Genomic DNA, 24,253 nt, shown 5'->3' with positions numbered 1-24,253 from the left:
ACTTCTAGTTCAGACAGTCTCAAAAGCCCACTGTTACCTGTTGCTTTAATACAAGGAACCGTTGAACCTCAACATAAGCAGCCTGCAGGGCAGCCCTAGCCTGCAAGAGACTGCTGTCCACACTATGCAGGGACTTGCTTAACTCTTCTTCCCTCAGTGAAATAGCCAACAACTGGTCTACCTGAGAACGTTCTGAAAAAGAAACAATACGTAGAGTATAACTGTACTTGACAATACATTAGAACACTTTACACATGATGTCTCAATAAATACTACCACCTCAGAATGTAAAAAAATCACATAAATTAGGTCAAGCATCAATAGTCATACAAGAAGATGAAAAGGATTATCTATGCACAGGAATAGTCACATCTACATGAAAGAAGAGCAAAATAGAGTATTCTTCTTTACAGGATCTCAACCTTGACTCTAGTAACTTTATTTCCATCATAGCTTTGCCAGCACTGATGTAATTTAGTTGAACAACGTCATTCTCTTCCACAAAGATCTTTTGTTGAAGTACATGTGTACATAAAGTACAAATACACACTTTCCATTAATGTAATCAAAAAGGCAAAGGCAATTTTAAGCTAAACGAGATGTAAATTATTCAGTAATCCAGAGGCCAGGGAAAGGCAGCTTAAGAGAAAAAGAACCCTATGATAAAAAAATCATTTACTATCCAGGATGATTTTGGGCCATGAGACTCATGTTTGCAATCTCTTGAGAAAGAGTCTTTGAGCACCGTACTTAGTAAAAGATCTTCCTGTACTCCTTTCTAAAGTCCTCTGGCATTACAGAGATTCTCCAAGCGAATTAAGTTTCAGTTTGTGCACTGCTTAGTTTCATTCAGGTTATAGTTTCCTTTAGTAGATTTACTACAACAACGATGTTGCTGAAGCAACGTAATGGGAAAGAGAGATTTTACTAAGTCAAATGTGTTATTAGTCTCCATAATAGACACTAGTCATTGAAGACAGAGGCTGATAAAAATCCCCACCTTTTCATGTAGTGAAATATTAGTTCCCACAAGAAGATCTGTATTAATTGCCCTGCATTCTGAACAACTCATAATATAAACAAATAATTTAAAAAAGAGAAATGGAACATTTGAAACCTATATTCTGGACCCCAAAGCTCCCACATGATGATGCAATGATTTAGTTCCCAAAGAAAACATTCTCCCTAAAACACAGATGGTTAATTTTGATACGCAGTAATGTGGATGTGTTAGGCATGTTTGAGAAAGACCTGTCATCTAATGCCAGAATAAGAGTTTTCTTTGGTCAGGAGTGGGACGGAGCGAGGCATTCCACATTCATTTCCATTAAGGACAGGGAAGAAGGAGTCAAAAAAAAAAGTATTGCCGGAGATGTTAAAAACAGAACACAGCCCAAGTTATGCAGAGTACAAATTTTCTGCTGAGACCACCCAGAAGTAGAAAGAGAAAACTGCATGGCTGGATTAGAAGGGAGTGATTGGTGCTTCTCCCTTCAGAACTTCTGTCCAAAGAGGCAACAAACCTCTCTTCCCTGAGCAGGGGAAAGCAAAGATCCCATCTGTGCAACTGGGAACACGAACTGCAGGCAGAAAGGAGATACAAAGTCTTCGCTTAGAAATAACTTCTGACAAATTAAGATGGGACTCTTCAGAGAAGAATGTGTTGCAGACCTGAGAGCAGTCCACCCTACGATCTTCAGTAAGAGCCCAAGAAGCACTAAAGTAACATGAAGGAACTACCATTTTAGCCAAGTCAAAATACTACTAGGTACTTATAACCTCTATACTAGATGCACGTATATATGATATTCACTCACCTTTTTTACCTTTGATTTTTCTTCTCTTATTCTTTCTTTCTGGACTAGGGATTTCAGGAGAAGATCCCTCCTGCAAGTAAAATCATTTATTAACAAAAGTTGCAAGAGCAATTTTGCCTAAATCAACAAGTCAAGCATCCACTGTCTTTTCGACCATTATTTGTACCCACAGAGAAGAATGCACAATTTTGCACATTCTTGTATAACTCGTCCTTCCCTCTGCCCTTAAAAGAGGGAGGGCCATGTTTTCATCTCAACTAGGAAGAAACATTAAATAAGCTGACAGTCTTCTACTTGCTCAGATGTTTAGGACCACACTTGGGTCAGATTTTCTGCTCTATGGTTTTAGTTGAAGGTCTAGAGGATTAAATCAGTGAAGAATTAAAATTATTGCTTCTGCGTATAACAAAACTGTTTTGAGGATTTTGATCAGAAACATTTTTTTCCTCTTTGGGTAAGTCCAAGACAGGACAGTGAAACAAACTCAGATTAAAGGATAAAATTTTAAGTATATAATTTTGTAAAAAAGGTTGTCTTCCCTTGTTTGACCATAAAACCAGGAACATCTAAGGAAAACAAATTTCTACTACAGCCTAGCTTCCATTTAAGTTTTGAAACACCAAGATCCTTGCTACAACACCAAGTACTTCAACGGAAATATTTTTATAGCTCTCATTTACCAGCATAGCATGCCAGTTACAAGTCAAAATTAAAGAGCATTTCCCATTCCTACTAATTAAAACAGATTAAGCAGAAGTCCTGCACTAGGAAGGCAGAAATGGAAAAGATTCTTAAAGAAAATTAAGTCAAACAAGCAAATTAGTTTGAGGCTATCAATGTACAAGACAACCAAATGGAGAAAGTCCTCCTTGCAGAGATCATTCCAAGGTTGAATGACCACTGACAGCGAAAAAACATTTTTTAGCGTGCCAAAGCTAGACAAAATTGCACACTTACTCCAGTTGCTCTTCGTTTCTTTCCAATTCCTTGGCTGTCATTCTGCTCAGTACCAGATGTGCAGCTACTGTCTGTAGCTGCATCTATGTTATTAGACACTGCAAGAAGTGAAGCATTATTCGAAGCTGGACGATTTTCTTCTGAGATTTCTAGTACATTTTGTTTTTCAAGAAGAGGTGCTCTCTTCTCTGGGCTCTCCTGGTCTTGTTTTGTGAGGCCTGTGACCTCAGAGGTGGCCTGCAGGCTGTGTCTCCTTCCACTAGTCTCAGTTCTTTCAGACATAAATGGTGACAAAGGAAGAGAAGATGTCTCCCGTTTCAAGTCAGCCTCAATGTCAGCGCTTGCCTCACACCCAGATGTTATATGATTTGAGTGGCTGGCTGCAATTATTTGCCTTTGCCCACTTTCTTTCATTTTGGCTTGTTCACTGAAGAAGCTATAAGCAGAAGAATTTCTGTCTGCAATGACACTGCTTTCAGAAAAGCTACGTTTTCTGGCTGAGCCAGGCACTGCTAAGGAAATCCCTTCCCACTGGAATCCTTCCAGAGTAGACAGATCAGATTCTTCACCGAGTTCTAGACCCTCTTGCTCATTTTGAACAAGAGGCACCATTTCTATGCCAAACCTTTAACAAGATAAAAAGAAAAATAAATGCACATGTAACAAGCCAGCTAAACCTAGGAAAAGGCTTCCCCCTTCCCCAAATGCACATTACTGCTTTAAGAGATCTGGCAACTCGTTACACTGGTATTCCGTGCTTTCTGTCTCATCTGGCAATGGAGTATCTTTTGTGTATCACAAAATTAGATTTAGTGGCTAAGAACTGACAGCATGATTTCCAAAACAGAAATCATGTTATTATAATTATTCCAAACCGAGTTTGGAATAAGCAAATATGACATCTTTTCAAGATGCTTCAAAAACTTCAGGTTTAAAGAAAGTTTCAAAAGTGAAGTATTATATACTTGCTTCCTCTAAACATGAAACCAAACCGTGTATCAGATTAAAAGATTAACAAATGAAGAGGGAGCATTTATTCTGCCTGCAGCAACGCAAGCATTTCTTGTACTCCTGAATAACTGAAGAAATAAGCAACTGTCACAGCATTGTTCAGATCCTGATTGCATTTTTACATTCTTCCACTTACTAAAACTTGAAAAGCAAATATATTGCTAGTGTCCATATTCAGATATTAAGCAATGATTATGAACTGATCAGAATCTTTTCTGAGCAGCAGACTACTATTACTTACCTATGGGTAGACATCCACAGCAGCAAGCAATCATAAAAACTCAAAATTATTTGTATATGCAAAAGATCGTGGTACAACAAGCTTCACTGTGAAGTCTTAGTTTTACGATTCTGGAATTCATTTCAGATTTGGAGAAGAACAACCCTCCCCCCTCAACACACACACAGAGAGGCATGGTTAGATCTGAAAGCTACCAACCTTGGTAAACCTTTGCCAAGTTCCTGTTTCTTCTTGGTTACCTGCTGGATGACTTGATCCCAGTTCACATTTCGCCGGGAAGCACTAAGAATCTGCCTGAGGGTCGGTTTAAGCCCCGACTCCTTCTCAGTCTCACTTCTCCGATGGCCGCTCACATTCCGAATGCGCCGTGCATTATTGAGATTGGGCTCTGGAAGATGTGTCCCGACTTTGCTCTTCAGACTAATATGCCGTGTCAGGTCTCTCTGCAGAGAGGCAGGGAGGCCAAGTTTGCTTAAATCAGGAAGAAGGAGGCCTAGCGACTGGCCTCCTCCTTTTTGCAGCTCATGATCTGAAGGATTTTCAAAACCTTCCATTTCAAAGTGATCATGTGACTTGACACGCTCTTCATCCCCTTCTCCATCCTGTGAGGAGGTTTTCAAATCCACATGCAAATGGTCCTGACCGCTTGATGGAGAAACTGTGGATTCCATCTGAAACGTAGAATCTTTCAGATCAGCAGAAGCAATACTTGAAGCAGCTGGATTTTCATCATCTTCCTTTTCAGAGGTGGCAGGTTTACCTTCTGGAGTGTCACAGGGTAGACAAGAACTAGCAGAAGAACCCAACTTTTCAACTCTTGCTTCTGACTTCTCACTTCCTATTAAATCATCATCACTCACATCTTCTAATGAATCTAGTCTGAACTTGTTCTTTGGTGATGCTTTCCCAGTTTCTTCCCTCTTCTGGTCACTTGTATCCTTGCAAGAGCTTAAGGGAGCATTTTGCAAGGAATGGTTGGACTGAACATCTTCGGGGTTTTGTTCCGCTTCACTTAAGTTATTAAGAGGCTCTCTGAGATTGCTACCAAGCACATCTTTGTTGTCTTGTAAGTTACCAGCACATGCACCATGCAGCTTCGATGAATAAGAGGAGGAACTGTTTGTTTCCAAGTTCAGTGCATTCAAATGATTCTGCTCTTTGCTACTAGTTGAGGATAACAGAAGCTTGACATTTTTTAAGAGACTGTTTGTGTCTTGCTTTGGGGAAGGTAACTTCATATCTGTGATATTCAGAAGAGGGGATTTCAGTGATGGCATCCTACTACTTCTGCCATCATCTTTGTCAGGCTTTTCACCACTGGAACAGTCTTTCATTACCTTGCAAGAATCAAGGTGATCTGAGGTTACATTAGAAGGGGAAGATGCTTCCCGTTTTTTAAGTTTTGAAAGGCTAACATTGGCTTCACAAGTTTTTCCTTTCATTGATGAATCAGTAAGAGGTATAAATACAGAATCCATTTTATCTGGAGTTTTAGAAACATTATCTTCAGACCATGGTTGCTGCTCTGCAGCTTTCTGGGATGGGTAGGGAGTCCAGCGATACATTTTATCTCTGGAAGGACTGCCACTTTTTCCACTGGCTCTTGAAGTTTTGCTTTCTGGTTGCTTCGACGTACCAAAATCCAATGCCCACTCAGAAGGAAGTTTATCACTAGTAAAATCAAGCAAGTCACTCCTACTTTTTTGATCTCTGTATGGCAGAACATCAATGTCTTTCTCCTGCCGCTGCCATGCATATCTTTCCTTATTATATTTAACTGGCTCTACCGAATACATATCTCCTGAGCTTCCAAAATTCCAGCCATTTGCACCATGAGGACTAGATTTCCAGTTTCCTCCATAACTCTTGGAATTCCAGCTAGAAAAATGACCTGTTCCTTCTGAGTGCCAGGTAGAATTTCTCTCCCTAGCACTGTGATGCCAATTTGATGTTCCTCCTGCCCGCCCACTTGGATGCCAAACATTTCCAGAATTCCCATAGTTATGCCGACTTGAAGAGCTTCCTGAAACATTTTGGTGCCACCCAGAGCGTCCCCTTGGGCCACCTGAATGTCTGTTTATATTAAGGTTCCTCTGAGAGTGTGAAAATTTGCCTTGTCTAGGACTAATATAATCATCTTTTTCCCACTTCCAGTCCCTTTGTGATGCATTATGATGATGCCACAAAGACTGATCATAAGCTTCTCTTTCTTTATACGTAGCTCTTTCTTCTCGCCTTCTCTGTGATCTCCTATCATCACATTCTAGTTCTTGGTTTGCACAGCTTGGTTCAGCTTGCCTACAAAACAATTAAGAAAAACCTAAATTCTGATGTCATTCCACTGAAATCTAACAGCATACAAGCCTCATGCATTTTATTTGCACTGGGAAGAAAACATACTTTTTTTTTTTGCATAAAAAGAAACAGAGATAACTTACTTAGCTGCTTTACTCTTCAGGCTTCTGTAGTGCTTGACTTTAAAACCTGATGTTGTACCTTTACTTAAATATGATATTTCAAAATTGTTCTTACAAGAACAACTGATTTGGTGCAGAGACAGTTCAACAGACTAATTCTTAAATATTTCTGTTTAACTCAGAAGAGAATATTCCTTCCTATTTACTAGTTATCAGACAAATAAGAAAAACAAAAAGAAAGCTTCGTTCTGTTGTATAATCTTTGTAATTTCAGTACTCTTGACAGATGAAAAATTCATTAGTAGTGAGATGGTTATTTTTTCTGAACACTATTCTGTTGGTGTTAGATGGCGTAACTAGAGTTAATCGATACAAAATAGAAGGAAAGTTAGGCTGAGAAAAGCAATTATTCTACTTACTGGAGAAAACAATTGAGATCATGTCTCAGTTTATAAAGTTTAAAGTAAAACACAGATGTAAAACATCCACAGAAGTTGCACCTCAGATACAAAAACATTTTGTCTTGTTTCAACTAACAGACTTGAACAATCCACAGCATGCAATGCTGAGTCTGTATGAGCCTCCCAGAAGCACTATCTACTGCCCTTTGGATAGTACTTGTGCTTGGAAACTTATCATGAACACGTGATAAATTATCACATGTACATTTAAAGATAAATGCTACAACACCGACAGCTATTCCCAGGGTCAGCAGTCTAAACGTTCTAAGTATTTATTCTACCAAATGAGGAGTTTTTATTAAAAGTTTTTCCAAAAACTGATTACAGAAATGCTTCTTTCTGACATTACAGGAACACATTCATTCTAGATCCCTGGACAAGCAAGACAGGAAACTTTCACACTAACTGCTCAAAAACAATTGATTTGCGTAAACTGAAAATTCATATTGTACCACCTTTCAAGTTTTGAACACATTCCATTCTTTTGCTAAAAGATACACAAATAATTACTCTCTAATGGGAAATGGCCTACTGCATAAGATAAAGTGAGCTCTAGGACAAGAATTCAAAGAAACGATGTCTATGTGAAACGGTAAATTCTAGGAGCTGACTCAACCAGATTATGATCTAATGGAAACAATTTTGCTGTATTAGTAACTTAATCCATGTACTTTCTTTCTCCCCCCCACCCCAAACCAGCATCCAGCAGAGAGATTTTCTAAGATTTTAGTTGCCTCAGAATACCACTGTACTGACAGCATTACTCCTTCACCATAAAACCAGGAAAAGTGACATTGTTGCTACCTCCATTGACAAATATGAAAACATGACCATCGTGCAGTACAGGAACACCCTAGTATGACGGAAAGGTGTCAAAACCAAATAATCTCCACAGATTTGTGCACTCGTAGACACTAATTGAAATTTCTAGCCACGGCAGGCAAGACCTTCTTTCAAAAATCATATGCCCCTTTAATGCCATAAATCTGTTCAAACAATATATTCCAAATTGGAACATCATATTAGCAATGCACACTTGCAGAGTCACATGGAAGATAAAAGGCAATACTTATTACTCTCTGCAGCCTTCTATTTCATAGTTAGCCACCAGAATTACGTTTAGCTAATGGTAAGCAGTAAGATAAAACAGGTAAGAAATTTCATTCAAGGATTATGGGATTTCAGCGTGACATTGACAGAACAATCCAATTCATTTTAAAAACAGATAGATTAAAGTTTTATAACAAATCATGTTCAGCAACAGTTTCTAAAAGGCCATAGACATTTCCTATAGACACCCCCCACCCCAAACAATATTAGCACTACTATCACATTTATTAAGCCTTTCCATTAAATGGGTACCAATACTAAAATAAAACATTAGGGCTCTCAAAACACAAGATTCCACACTGGGGACTGTTTTTATCCATAATGGAGAATAGTTGTATTCTTTACTACTAGTAGATCAACAGAACAAGAACGTTCAGCAGAATCATGTTTACATGTTGAAACGACAATATCCACATAGGTCTCTTGGATTGTTCTCATAACAAGTACACAGGCTACAGGCAGTTTACACTTCATGAGCACCTAAGCCTTAGGAGCGTATCCCAACTATGTTAAAAGCAATTCTACATTCTACGACCTAAGAGGAGAAAGGAAAACTCACCGGTTCCGTTCCTTCCTTTGCTTGATTAGTTGAATGACTTCTTTGTCAAGATATTCCTCTTCTGCCTCTTCTTTCTCTTCCCCTCTTCTGTCATGGGCGTCAACATTGTCTTTGTGCAGCTGGCTGGAGATGTGCTTTGCATATGCTGACAAACCCACCAGTGTCACCCTGCACACCCGGCATTCATGGTTGCTGTCCCTAGGAAGAGAGGCAGAGGGTGGACTTTCAACTCTGCCAACAGGCATGGCAGGTATCTCTGGTCTTACTTTGTTTCCTCTGAATGTGCTTGCGTTCAAGGCAATTAGGCTTTGCTCAGTATATTTAAGTTACTTGAATTCTTTTGCTTTTTCTTTCAAGGTCTAGTTTTTGATGGTCAGTTTTTAAAAGATTTTTTTCCAACAATCAAGAGGTAAAAGACTTGGTAATAAAGCTGCGTTAACTGGGAGGAGGAATTCTTCTTGAATTGTTGTACTCAAAATCTTTTCAGAGGAAACATAGTGAGCGAGGAGGCAGAGTGGAAGGCTTACAGAGCTAGCAGGAGCTGCTCTGAAGCCCACCCATGGTGCCAGCTGCACTGGGGAAGCCTGGTGACAGCTTCTACATTTAATCCTTGCCTTGAGCCTTCCCCCAGTGAAATTTAGAAAAGGGAGGAGGCAGTACATGGATACAGCCAATCCTGATACAACATAACCTAAACTGGGACAGCTGAGACTGCTGCCTGGAATCCAAAGACTCCACAGCACAGCGAGTGATGGGAGGGTGTCTTCAGTTCACTGTACTTTATTTGGTTCAAGCGTGCATGAGGTCTGCTTTCTACTTTAGAGGACTTATCTTAAAAAATACAGAAATTATTTCAGCTGGAGGAAGTTGACAGCTGTGTCAGACAAATGGCTTCACTCATGTTTCAGTGAATACTGGATTAAGGTTACAACACTTTTTTACCTTTTTTTTTTTTTTTTTTTTAAAGAAATTCAGTTTTCTAAAAATACCTTATTTGTTCTCCTGACAAAGCCTTTCGATACTCCACTGTTAAGGAAATACATTATTAATAATAAACCTAAACAAGGAAAATATGTTTACCAGTTAAAAAAAGTCAGAAAAAAATTAATTAAAGCATAGTCCACTGCAAATAACTCAGCGGGATCAAGTCAGGATTCACTGTCTGCCTCCACAATGCTGTCTTCAATTCTGCCATTTAATTCATAAAAGCAGATCTGCATATCCCCATGGCGCACTTGAGACCAAAGTCTTACAACAGTAGCATTATAATACCAACACACAGTCATGACTGGGGTCAAAAAAATGGGATCCATAGGAAAGAGACAAACATGAATCCTTGTTTTTTTAGAGAAAAGTTAAAAACAAAATGAGAAAAACATCAAAAGATGCACCTTCACTCAAGATATTAAGCCAACATCCTTATCGGAGTGGCTAATGGAATGTCAGCAGCTATGTTTTATTTATGCTGCAAATCTGTGGTTTTCCTACTAATATAGTTGAGATATTTAACCAACGCAGTCATTCAGGCACAGCTAGAGAGGGTTTTATTTTAAATAGACTAATTCCTAAGAATTACACTTTTTACATTTAATTATTTTGTAGGTTGCAGCCTAACTAATTTCAGATGAAACACTTGGATGAATTTCATTTACAAAGTCAGTATCTTACAAATTTAATCTGTATTTTCCAGAGAGGGGTGTACTTCATTTTGCACACTTTACACTCACTAATAAATATTGAAAGCCCAGATACTATATAGTGCACTTTGGGCTATCTCATTAACCCAATATAGATAACCAAATAAAATCAGTAAATTTTACTAATGCCGTTGGAAGAATCCTCTCCACACTCATAAATGGCACAGCTATGCATTGCTAGTAAGACTTATTTTTAACTTAGGTCATCCCACAACACCAACTGCAAATAGAAAGTTGGCTTCTTGCTGAAAAAGGTCCTCTTCTTACGTAACGTTCCACTCCAATCGTAAGGACATTTGAACGAGAAACATATTTCAGTGGTACCAATTAGGTTTTAGAGAACAATCCAAATCCTTCATAAGACCCGTGTTTAAATTCTTTCATAAAACTTCCATCATCCTCATTTTTGGACTAACTAAATAAATGCAAAGTTTTACTAACTGAACAAAGCCAGTGAGTTAGTAGCTGGCCTAAGGACAAAGAAGCTGTTTCTATCACTTCTAACTTGTGAGTTATAATTACAAAGCTGTGGTTCTTGTATCAACTAATAGTCTGGAAAGAAAAGACTCAAGTGGGTAGTGATTAGACTTCTCTATCCCCCTTTTAATCCATACGAACCTAAAGAAAAAACAACACTATTTTTTCCTACATGAACAACTGCTTTAATTGAAGCAGGATAGGAGTTCAGACAGTTACACTTAAGGGACTTTAGATTTCCTTCAGTTCTTTCCTTCCCCTACCCCCATTAATATCAGCCAGAACTGGGCACGCTCCATGACACACACTGATGATGTCTTTTTCATACAGGAACACCACACAATCTTAGTTGTTCAACAAGAAGGGCAAAAGCAGTCTGAAATAAACATGACAAAAGTATTCTCAGTATGAAAACATCCAAGAGCTTTATTTACTGGATGTGTACTTCAGATGGCGGACTCAATGTCCCCCATACAAGAGTATTATTTCACTTTCAATTTAAAAAAAAAGCAAAAAACAAAACACAAAACAAAACAAAAAACACTAAAGCTTTGTACTTGACATCCAATTCTCCTTATACATCACATGGAGTAAGACTTCAAGAAGAGAAGAGCCTTAAAATGTTTCAGAAAATTATTCTAGCCCTTGAGATTACTAAGTTAACTTTAAAAGGAGAAAAGTGTGAATCAGTGTGCGCATTTCCTTTACCTCTTCCCTACAGGAAGTCTAAAAAGTGACTTCTAGTTGGATGTTAAATTTGAAGGTAGTAGGATGCTGATACTACACACTTTAACGGTATTATCCTCTGTTACACAATTCAACCACACTCATGAGGCTCTCACTTGTGCTTCACATTTTCTACTTGGAGCATCTTTCGCTTTACAAGGCTGTAGGACTCCTAAAAGACTTCTGCTAAACTTAAATGGGAGGAAGAAGGAGAGGCACAGGGGAAGAGAACAAGGCTGCTGCTGCACAGTGAAAAATGAAGTTCATTATTCATTTTGAGAACAAACATCTTCCATGCATTCTTCTGAAAGAAGTAATGAAGACAGTTACCTTAATAATAGAAAATGTAATGCTGATGAAACAAATTTAATTTAATTTCATTCTTATAGAAATGGAAAACCAAGAATTGTCAGATCACTTGCAAGCCACTGTGGACACAATATATAACTTCTAGAAATTACTGTTACCTTCAAGAGTCATAAACTAAAAAAAATATTAACTTAGAAGGCCTGAAATAAGATGCCAAAATATGTGAAATTTTAAGCTGTAATCCTCACCACTTTCTGTGGTGAGGATCTAGTGGTGAGGATCTCAGAATCATTATCAGAAGAAGAAAGTCCAGAATAGAAATGCTCTACAAGTTAGCTGACCAGAAGCCCTAAATCAGTGTCTAGTGCTGAGGATGTTCTGGTTTCTGAGCAACCCCTTCCCAGCTGTTCAGTAACAGAACAAATCCTTTTCACGCCCAACAGGACAGATATTGAATAGCATAACGCACTTGACTCCAGGCACATTTTCAGAATGTTCCTAGCTCCCAAGACCCAGTTTTGTGGGGCACTGCAGAGAAGAAAACAAAATTATTTGGGTTCTTTTTGTTTTGTTTTGTTCTCTTTTCTTTTTAAGCAAGTAGCTGAATTAAGAACAAAAAAAATCCCAAGAAATGTAGGGCTGAGCAAGGGGTGGCAATGGCAGGGAGGGAAAAAAGAGGGTGCGGAATGTGAGGAATTTATCATTTTTATGCCCTCCATCTTTACTACAAAGCAATTTTTATTTGCAAAAATGAAATGGCTTCCAAGAAGCTGCATTTGTACATTTTCTCAATATGACACAATAACAACTTTGTTAATCTGGACAAATTGAAGATTTTCTGAATCCCACTAAAACAAATGTCATTTCAAGAGGGAAAGATTATTTAATTTTCTTTCCAATATATTTTAACACTTTGACAGTCCACACAGGACCTGCCAAAAGACAGGCTGATGGCAGAGATTCTGAAGACAGAAGTTCTTTTCCCAGTTTACTAACCTGTTGTGAAGGCCCGGGCAAATTAATCAAATATTAAATGGAAGTAGAAATCAGACAACAGAAGTTATTTACTGACAGTTAATATGCACTTCAAGGTAAGCAGTATCTTTTTACTTATTGTCCTGCAATAAGGTTATTTTCTATTTTAGAGAGACAATTTGAAATGTTAGCAGATATAAGTGGGCATACACATGTTACAGATTTTCTGAAAGTCTTAACCTAAAAACATATTAGGTTGCTGATTTAGACAACTACAGCAATACTTAGCAATTATACACAACAGTGGTATAAAATACTATACAGCTGGCTCAAACAAATGTCTTCAGCTGTGGCACGTATGTAATACAATCTTGTACTCCAAACATGGACACTTCTCTGCAGCTATATGTATGTTTTGCATATAAAAAGTTACTGAAGAGAAATAAATTGCAAACTTCCTCTAGTTTTGAAACATTATTAAAAAAAAAAAACAGTTTAAGAGTTTTACTAGAATTCAACCTGGCACAACTTAACTACTCCGGCATCAGCATCTATCATATTATAGATCAGATTCTTAATTTCACTCAGCCTTTCTTGAACAGTTAACGCTTTAAAAAAGGGGCCTGGAGCCCTAACAGCTGCTCTCACCTTACACAAAACAACAGAATAAAAGCTACATGAATGAAAAACTAGCATGCGAACAGTAGTGGTATACAATTTTTCTTCCTTGGATATAAGATAGATGTTCTGACAAAACAGATCTCCCACACCTCTACGAGGTGAAAGAAAATCACTCCTTAGTCCTTTAAAAGGTGTTTAAAAGAGATTCACCATTTCCATCTAAAGTTTGTGCTGCAAGATGATTAAAAATGAGTCTGTAGGTCAAATATTTAAGTGCAGACTATCTGATCTCTCTGGCTACCTCAAGACCCATACACCTGAAAGCACTTTTAACTCCCTCCTCCTGCCTTCCAAAGGCTGCAAATAAAACCAAGGAAACCAGAGGGAAAATACCATCCACCATGGTTAGGTCTCTTAACCAAACAACTGGATCAGAGTGGCAGAGGACAAGGCAGTCACTCAAACAGATGCAGATTTTACATCCAAGATATCAATCTTCTCACAGTGGTTTAAAAGATCAACAACTGCTTCTACATCATCGAAAACTTTTAAAAAACATTTTAAAAAGGAAAATACCAGTGTTCATAATTCTGCCAAAGGCAGAATTCCAGTGCTTCCAAGAAACCAAGCATGAAACTGCCAAGAGCTAAAAACCATGGTTTTTCATTTTATTTCACTGCAGTCCAAGAAATACAGGAGAGCTTTCTTCCACGTCATTGTTTGCCTCCTGAGTTTTTGACATTAAGAGAACATGTTTGTTGCCAGCTTTATCACAAGTCATGCAACTAAGTAATGCATAAAAATAAATTGTGCAATCAGCTTGTATGGGAAATAGGACGTGAGTTCTTCCAGAGTGTGACATACAAGCTGCAGAGAGAGAAAGGATGCAAGATTGTTCTCATACCTTCCCTTCAGGTTTTCAAGTTCTCTGTGGTGAAGCATGCTTCTCATGTGTTCTTCCATCTCCTTCAACATGGGGGAAAAAAGTAAAATTGGTCAAAACAAAACAAAACAGTGTATCATATTTGAAAAGCTCACTGCAGGGAACTCTCCCGCCTTGCAGAAAGGTGTACTCTACTCCTGTAGGGCTGTAGCAGTTGCCATTCCCGTTTCTATGATCATGAAAGCACAAGCAGTCACACTCTCAGGAAGTCATATAATATTACCTTTCCTGAGGAAGGACACACAGCAGTCATTAGAATTCAACAGAAGGGGAGCAGAATTCCAGGAGAAAGACAAACAGGAGTGCATGTAGCAAAGCTTATTAGACTGATTTTTGACAAATTACTGTTGATCATAATTTTTATTAAAAGTCTCATGGATACCACTCTCCAGAATCACAGTACTTAAAACACTGTTTTCCTGTGCAATCTGAGCAGTCTCTCTGTATTTGCACTATGACACAGCTGTAATTTCATCATCACACATTATATTTTACTCTGCTAGATGCACTTCAGAAACTGAGATGTACATAACATGTCAGTTTGTTGTTTACAGCAACCTTATCAGTGCACTGCAGTGGTAGTATAATTAATCCCTATTGAAAGAGAGCTGCTGGAAGAAAAAGAATGTTCATAATTCAGCGGAAGGAAGCAGTTCAGAAGATTTCTCTTGGTGTTTGAGCCAAAGTGTTTGGAAATCTTCAAAGAACAGATACCAATCACTATCATCTTTAGTCCTTGAAATCCCATCTGCAAAGGGAAATCAACATCTTCAACCTTGAAGAGTTGTGTGAATTAATACACTGGCATTTGCAAGATATCCATGTGCCACGTGGCTAAGCAATACATGAAGGCCCATTAAGAAACACCCAGTTTCAGTGCAGGCTTTGCATGATATGCAGAAGCTACACACCAAATGGACACATTAATGGAAACACATGCTGTGCTGCGTAATTCCACATTCTCATTCCATACAGAAACACAGACCTCCCAAAAGGAATAAAAAAATAGTGTATTACAGTATTCTTAATATAGCACAATTTATAGGCAAACGAGTTTGAGTGCTTTTCAATTTATTATCTTTATACAACAATATAAAAACCTCAGAGACCTCAACATTTTTAACATTCAGAATCAAGCACACTGCTCAGGTCATTTCAAGAAAGATACTCTAAAGCAGATGCAAATACATTGTTTGATTTGTGATAGACTTAGATCAATAATATTCTTGTTAGAGGGAAAAACCCTCATACTTCGCACAATTTTAAAATGGAAGAATTTCTTAGACACACTTCATATTAGTGTCTTCATATTAGTATCTACTGACAGATGTAAAGCATTAATTATTTACCTTTTTTGAGTTGTACACAATGTGACATAATATGCATTTTCGTTCTCGAACCATGCTTATTACTCTGGAAAGATCTTATCCTAGACCTGCAAATAAAAATAATTTAAAAAGAACCAACATTCAGGATTACTTTTTTTTTTTCATTAATCTGTTTTAGTAAGGAAAGTAAAAATAAGTTACTATTCATGAAAACACTTGTGCTGAGTTTCTTTAAAAGAATACATACCTCTTATGCATAGTCAATATTCTTCAAAAAAGATAAGGTAGTTTTGAACAGTCATCTAAAACAGCTATAATAAAAAGTAGCTTTCCCTTTCTTTCATTTTGTTTCTTGTCCTCCAAGACATGGCACTCATTCTACAAGCAAACAGAGATCTGTAGGAATGCTCTCAGCTACTCAAATCAGATTAACAAAACACTTTTCAACCAGGATGATGAGAGGGAGGTAAGGAATTGGGGAAACCAAGCAGGACAAACTCAGATCTTTATTTTGGTATACAGGGCAGCTCAAGTATGATATTTAAGGCCTTAGGAAAATGCAACGAAGGCCATTCATGACATCAAAGACCATCAGTCTTCAAGGTTTATCAGTCCATTTATTCACCATAAAATAAAACCTAAAGTGACTTAAATTCAGTATTTTTCTCATTAACCTCCGTAAGAACTACACATATGCATGTACTGAAATACTCAATTTAGACAGCATTTTAAGATGCATTCTGTAACACCATGCTCTACATGGGCACCTTATGTATTTTAATCATTAATAAAAGCTATTGATTTTCATTAATTATTCCCAATGGTTCAAGATTATTCAAAACTTTACACCAGAATATTAAGCATTTTAACACTGATCTACTTAAGACTTGCATGTATGCAAATGAAAGCAGCAGCAGGTCAAATTAAATGCTGTATGTATTTTATCATAATGTTTAATTCATAATGAGAGCAATTAAATTAGAGAGGTACATAACAGTCTAGGTTATAATACAAAGATGGAGATGTCTGCACAAGCAACGGTATAAACTTTGCCCTTTCTCTTAAAAGACACTAAAATGCAGAATGATCAAGCATTACAGTAATTTTTTATTGACTTGGTAGAGGCAGTTCCTCACCCTAAAGTGGAAAGAAATTTATCTTTTTACTTCTAGGCATTTTTATATCTCCACACAAAAAGACAAATCCTTCCAAGCTTTGCTATCTTACGTTAGTCAACTTCAGAGCTAACTTAGCTAATACCATCAAACTCAACCTACAAGAGCCTTCTTTAACAGCTCATCTCCACAGCTTACCCTTCAAAGTTAGTTCTAATTTACCATCAACCTTCTGTATCAGGGGCATCAAACCCTCCGAATCTGATACTGACTAGAAGCTGTGAGCAAAGAGCAAGAACTGGATTTTCACCAAATCCAGATTACCTAGAGTTAAAGCAGCTGACATTCTGTGGTACTGTCCACTGTAAACAAACAAAAATAAGCAAGTAAACCCACACCCACTCTGATTCCAAAATGCGGTTCTTTGACAAATAACTCTTTTCCTCCAGATTTGCATGTCCATTTACAGTTAACATATGCACCAGCATCTGTCCAGCTTAAAGGGGAAGGAACTGAGAGTTGCAATAGCGCTTTCACCTTTAGACAACAGAGAAAGCAGTTTCCTCCCTAAAAAAAATCCACATCATCATACCAAAACAAACACACTTAAAACACAACAGGAGATTCAATCATCTTCTTATGTTCCCTATCCAGCATTCCTAAGGTGCCATTCTTGATCTCATTGAAATACCTGGTAGTGTTTAAATATGCATTCTCGAGCTTTATCACATGGGCACCTGACGTACTCGAATCATTAGTAACAGTTATTTATTTTGACAAATCACCCCCAAAAAAGGTACAAGATCATTCAGAACTTTGCACCAGCCTAGGTCATATAGAGCATGCATATAATTCATATGATATCTATGATGTGCATGCAAAAGCACCTGCCTCCATGGAAGGTCAGAACACAGAAGTTTTGGAACGAAGTATTTTGCAATCATTTGAAACCATACATAAAGTGTATAACTTGTTTTTAAACATATTTAAACTGAGACAGCAGCTAAGGAAAATTTAAGCCAATATGAGTAGAGATAGAAAATAAGGTATTTCAGCCTCATGGTTTTCCAGTAGGTTATTAGATGAGTACAGCAGCACATCATCAACATACGGTTTATACACAGATCTGTGCAGCTGCAACACAACAGATCCAAGAGAATTATTTATGATTGTACACAAGTAACAAAGGTTTGGATGCCTCCCAATATAGGAGAGCTGTTTTAATGTGATTAATATGAAGTTACTCCCGAAAAGCAAGGATGCTAATCCTTGCACCAGTTTCAGATACTTCCTTTTGCATTAAAATACTCTCTACTCCCCAACATTCTTCACTAGCACTACTCTGTAGTTTAGCAGAATAATTCCCTACATGTGTTCAGGATCTTGTTCAAGATTACTCAGGTATTTACAGAATTCATTCTGCAGAAGGGTGAAACAGCAGCACGGGACTTAAATCAGGAAAAGCAGGCCAGTAAAGTATGGTGACTTGCTGACACCAGTTAGCACATAACATTAAAGAGCTTTCACAAGTAAAGCTAACATTACACCTGTTTTGGCTAATTAAAACATATAGTAACTATACACGATTACAGGAAGAGTTTTAGGCTAACTGCCCAATCAACTGGGCATTGCTTATGACAGAGTACTAAAAATACTAATGGAATTCAAATGCTATTGGATATCACTATGAAAAGTGAAACTTTCACCTCCACAGAGAGAAGCCCTGAGAGACAAGGACTCAGAAGTACAGAGATTTAGTAGACGCTACTGGGACTCAGAGAAGACAGACCCACATTCTATTTCCAGATCAACTCTTGACTTACTGTCTACATAGAGATAAACCACTTCCCTTCATCCTTAGCTTTCTCCCAAATCCTGCTATAAAACCCTAAAAGGCTCACTTTAATGAAGTACTTCAATTTCACTGTAAAAGACCTTTCATGAAGTACTTTGGAAAACATTACAAATTCAAGGTATTCCCTCACTCACTACGCAACAGTGACAAGAACCAGACAGCTTTTGAGCCATTTAGTCAGTGATGGCATTTCATCTCATCATACACTGGTCTATTCAATCATAAAACTTTCATACTGAAAAACTTCAGAAACAGAACCTTCTCTACATAAATGCAGGCATATTTGAATTCTTAACAAAAAAAATATCCCATACTTTGAACAACCTTCAAGCTTTTATCAGATTTAACCGTTTGTGCTTTTAAAGTCACCAACTTGCTGCATAGCATAGGGAATTACCTCTCATGGGACATTAATGGGAAAATGAGCTACTCTAAAAAATAAGCATCAAACTGCAAGATAAGGTTTTGTCAAAGAGACCCCACCACCACATAAAAGAGAAACACATGTCAACAGCAAAATGTGAACCCTTCAAAACAAATGAGATGTTACGACAACTTTCTATTTTGAGAGACTGTAACTGTTCAGTGGGTGATTTTTTTATTTGTTTGTTTTAAGGGGAAGGGATGCATTCTACAACTATGTGATGTAAATGCAACTTGCCCATAGCCTGCACCTACCCAGAGCTTGGAAACACCACACAGTTTTAATTAACTTCAGCAAGTCTGCTACAGAGATTTTGGAGAACGTTTCTCACAAGTAAAAATAGTCTACAAAGAAAATAAGGCATTAGACTACTTCCTGCTACAACATCCATTTGTCTACAGTTATTCAACCTCACCGGATAACATACATTAAAAACGCACATCAAGGTTAAATCTGCTACAGATCAGTGGCTGAACACTCTGACTATATAAAGCCACAAGTGCCATGGAGCGGGGCGGGCAGCCCGGCATTCCAGCTGCCTAGAAATCCTCAGGAGGCCTCAAAGAGATCAGCAGCGCTGGCCTGTCTAAAGGCCTGCCTAAATGCTGCATGTCCCTACAGATAGCAGTGGAAACTCTACACTTGACAAGAACGGGAGTCTAGAAGTTCACCGTGGCAGAATGCTCTGCAGCAACACACTCCTCAGCTCCTCACAGGGATGTCATTCTTTTTGCTTTAGTGACTTCTCTCCTGCAGCGACCGACTGCACACGTCCTAGTTGAGCTGTAGAACAGTAATACAGCTGCCACAGACACGGGAAAGGAGAGGAGAGCAGAGAGGAAGACGCATCTCACCACAAAGTGCATTCATGAAATCTTTAGTTGGCTGATGGGAGGAAGCGGTGGACACAAGGTCATTTTGACTTGGAGGGAAGCCTCTTGCGCAGAAGTGTATTTAGGCCCTGGAAAGCACTTAAACAACCACTGCTAGGCTAGACCATATGTATATTGATTATCAGCACAACTTATTTTGCTAATCTGCCAAGAAGCCCGGTCTTTTCACAGGAAAACCTGAAGAACTCCACATAGGCCTTTGAAAGCTATATCCAACCACCTGTTGTGATAAACAAACGCTACAAAGCAGTAACTACTGCTAATCTAACTAAATAATGATTTATTAAAGCCTAGTAATAGAGAGAGATTTGCTTAAGGAAAAATTTTATGACTATAAAACCATTTCCTTGTATTACATGCTGCTCCAAACATCAAAGCCCTGCACCGCTATGAGAATGCTGCACAAAAACAAGTAATTCATCATAACAAGACAGAGGCCTATGCTCAAATTTCATCACCTTGAGCAGAATTTATGTGGAACAAATAAAGCACCAACATACAAAGACTATCGTTCCTTCCCAGATTCGTTGCCCTTGAGGCATCTGAATTCAGTACGCATCCCCTTGCTAGACTGTAACTTTTACCAGTTACCTTAACATTACTTCTGGGCATATGTGGGAGGCACTTCAACCTTCCGAGATGCTGATCTGTGCAACCTAACCTGATCAACAGCCCGAAACTTAAGGACTTACTAAAGTTAAGTCATGACTAACAGCATTATTCTCCTCTACCACACTATCACGCACTGTACAAACTACTTTGTAGTCACAGGGGGTTTTTTTAACATGGCAAAGGAGACGACTATATTACAGCCCAGTAGTTAAAATACTTATACCAGAAGCACAACTTTTAAGGTAAATTTCTCCCTGCTTTCCAAGATTTAACTTCATCCTCATGACAGACTGAGGGTACTCTAGACCCCTCAGCACTGAAGCAGCACCACAGCACAGTAACTGGGCGGCCAAGTGCTCAACTGTTTTGACATTGAACCAGAAGGAGAGTTATTTCACAGATCAAAGTTCTTTAAGTTCCTGTTAAAAGCAATAAAATTGACTGTACTAACTATCCTAGAAGACATCTAGCAGAAACTGTTTGCATGCTATCCCGTAAGTACAGCTGGCTTTTTACAATATACAGGGAAGGCATACTGGAAATAAGAAGACTGTAGAGAAATACTTAAACAGACCCGTGCAGGCACAGGAACACCTGGCACAAACACAGAGTTTTCACTGATGTCTATTTTATTTCAAATAAACCTAAAAATGAGGTACAGACCAGAAGAATATATACACCTTCAGTCACAATCAAATCGCATGTTTCTAATTCCCTATATATAAGCAATGCTAGTAATTTCCTAATACCAAACTAAGTTTTCCTTGCTGTAAACCGAGATGGTAATTCCTCCCTAGTGAAAGTAAATGCCTTATTGCTGTCTTACTTATGATAGCTTTTTACGCACCCTAAGATTCAGGGATATACACTAATTGGAATGGAGAGCTGTTCAGCATCATTGCTGTATGCTGTCATTTAGGACAGCTAAAATCCACACACCTGGAAAGCTTGTTTTCCCCTATACTCCCAGTTCAGTTTTAGACATACGCAAACTCTTTTTCTTCAGATGTTTTCCTCAAACACCATATTTCCTGAGCCTATTAAAACTGCCATTCCTTTTTCCAAATTGTCCACAACACTCTAAAAGAAATGTTCAAAACTGGACACAGTACTCCAACTAAGACCCCTACTAGCACCCTTTGGAGAGGGAAATTGTCTCTATACCCTTACTACCATTACAGCCTCAAACATAATTGATAATGATTGAGATGATTAATGATCTTATTAAGAAGCAACATAGTGATCCACAAGAAGCGGGACAAATAACCTAACCGATTTAGATATTTCTGTGACTTACAAAAGAATTCGTATCAGCTTATTCTGATAACCTTGTGCCATTTTATAAAAGGTCTTCAACAAACAGACCCTTATAAGAATGACAGAAATACCTGTGACTTTACACTTTTTTCTGTAACAATTTTTTTTTTTCCTTCCTAGGGTATTTAAGCTCATAATACCCTTCACAGGTATGCATACTATGTCTCTTTCACCAATTAGAAGTTAAGAACAGGGACTCAGAAGCCAGATCAAAACAGACTACTCTATACATCCCATCTATTGCAGTTCCACAGAAGCAGGCACCTGGCCTTGGCAAAATGACTCAGACTCCCCAAGAAAGATCTACATAGACACAAGAGAGCATGTAGGAGAGCTTTCCATCAGTCATTGGGCTTTTTCTATTTATGCAGTCACTACAGAGTATGAAGAACCACTGGAGAGCGATTTGAGCCACTCAAACTAAGATAGTCAGGTCACTCTTCAGTATATGGAGCTGTGGTGCCAAGTAAATTCAAGTTAATGATCCCAAACATTAAGACAGAGGTCATTAATGACCAGGCAATAGAAATACATGGCTCGCTCTGAATTCTTACATCTCTGTAACACAGTTTCTCCCAGGGCTGAATATTAGCGGCTCCGTCAACTTGAGATCAAAATGTAAAATAGTCTAGGACTAGATGAGAAAAATCCCTTACACTACCAATATGAAAAACATCTTTATAAAAACAAAGAAGTTATTGGTATGTATAATATCCTCTTATTTTCCTATAATGGGCTTGAATCAGACAACATCTCAAATCTTATAACACCATCTGGTGGCAGAGTTCACAGAAGATGATTACCAGATGTTAAAAAGAATTTTATCAATTTAAATTTGATTATGATAAAATTTAAATTTGATTCCAGATGTCTTATGACTTTTGTCTTTACAAGATAAAGTGGAAACAAATCAATGGAAAAATACCTTAATTTTACCTAGATGAAGTTATCTACAAGTCTTAGTATCTCTGTACACAATTTGGCTATGTATTTATAGGACAGTGATTGCTCTTATTCCTTGCACCGGATATCACAGCCTGCATAAATTAACATGCATTTAGACGACATCTCTGAATTCAAACATGTGACATTTTTGGACATACGGGCTAGCAGTTACCTGATGTTTTGTCACGGTGACCAAACCAACTCAGGTAACAGACTAACATAGTTTGGCTAAAACCAATGACTTGTTCCAAATTGACACTAGAACATAGCGCCTATTTAACAAACTTTTTACATACAAAAATCAGCCAATAGTGAAACACAGGTGATGGTGCAAATGCAATTGCCTTGTACTGCCAGTTCAGTTGAAGTCAAGCAAGGACTTAAAAAAAAAAGATAATACAGTTGCCTTTAACAGAAGAGACTTCAGGATAGGAATCTATTTTCCAAGCTAAAGAGTTACAAAGCCACATTGCATTGGCCCTTAGAACCTGCAATATTCATCCCAAATATTGCAGTCCTAATGGGGAGATACTTTGAAACTTCAGCAAAACTATTAACCAAATTTCTGGAGGGCTTAAGTGGGTTTTTTAGGCTAGGATCTATCAGTTCAGCAAAACAGTCAATTAGTTTAATATAGTAATTGAGACTTGACTGAAAAAAGTAGCAAATGACAAAAGAACAGAAGTAGCAAGCAGAGATACAGGAAAAGCACCTCCACGAACTCGTGCTGAAAACAAAGTCGATCAAACCTCAATCCTCTTCTCTCAGGTCACTCCTCAGAACTCATCTGTTCTACAAAGCTCTTTAAAGCTGCACTTCAGAAGGCATAGGGAAGGTGAAAAGGAAAATTGCTTACTTGCATGAGACCATTGTTAACAAACCACTATCAGTAACGTATATTGAAGTATAAACTTTAATCATCAGTGCCGCTTCTATCCAATGTTCATAAACTTTTCCAAGTTGAAGATCATAAGCACCCCTGAACAGTGCTTAATATAATTTAAGTTTGCATGTGAACTACCCTTCTGGCAATGATGAATGATTACTTTTAAATACCTCATATTTCACTGTACTATTAAGACTTGTTTCACACTATCAGTCCCATTCCTTTTAGGTTACCAGACATTTATCCCCACATTCATACATGCTTTCACTACGGCATATTTTTAGCTGTGTGTTATGAGGAAGGTAAGTAAGCAACTCTGTAGCCAAAGCCACACTTCAGCCCTGGAAACGCTCCTGGCAGGTATGAAGAGACAACATGATAGCTACACATCTGTAACAGAGAACCTGCTCTCAGAGAGCTCGTATTGAACAGGATAACAAAGCTCAGGGATCACTGCAGCAATAAGGGATGCTCACAACGCAAAGCAAAACGCATGCTCGCCCCAAGGCAAGAGGCCCGCTGCAGCCCCTCTAGGCTGGGCCCGCCCCGCTCCCCTC

General features: G+C 38.2%; 1 protein-coding gene across 2 annotated transcripts in view; it reads right to left on the bottom strand.

Moving 5' to 3' along the window:
- ZNF106 (zinc finger protein 106) overlaps positions 1 to 15,745 on the bottom strand; it is a 31,294-nt gene extending 15,549 nt beyond the window's left edge. Inside the window, exons 1-7 of one of the 2 annotated variants that reach the window (XM_009578237.1) lie at positions 15,671 to 15,745; positions 14,283 to 14,344; positions 8,574 to 8,771; positions 4,225 to 6,324; positions 2,775 to 3,399; positions 1,818 to 1,887; positions 38 to 192 (exon numbers count right to left, since the gene is read on the bottom strand). In XM_009578237.1, the coding sequence (XP_009576532.1) occupies positions 38 to 192; positions 1,818 to 1,887; positions 2,775 to 3,399; positions 4,225 to 6,324; positions 8,574 to 8,771; positions 14,283 to 14,344; positions 15,671 to 15,724 (3,264 nt within the window). In that variant the 5' untranslated portion in view covers positions 15,725 to 15,745. The remainder of the gene's footprint in view (positions 1 to 37; positions 193 to 1,817; positions 1,888 to 2,774; positions 3,400 to 4,224; positions 6,325 to 8,573; positions 8,772 to 14,282; positions 14,345 to 15,670) is intronic. The other variant, XM_009578238.1, reaches the window with a different exon arrangement.
- Positions 15,746 to 24,253: the final 8,508 nt, after the last annotated feature.

Source organism: Fulmarus glacialis, unplaced genomic scaffold, assembly GCF_000690835.1.
Source record: "Fulmarus glacialis isolate BGI_N327 unplaced genomic scaffold, ASM69083v1 scaffold9015, whole genome shotgun sequence".
NCBI lineage: Eukaryota > Metazoa > Chordata > Aves > Procellariiformes > Procellariidae > Fulmarus > Fulmarus glacialis.
This window is presented reverse-complemented; position numbering and strand designations above follow the sequence as displayed.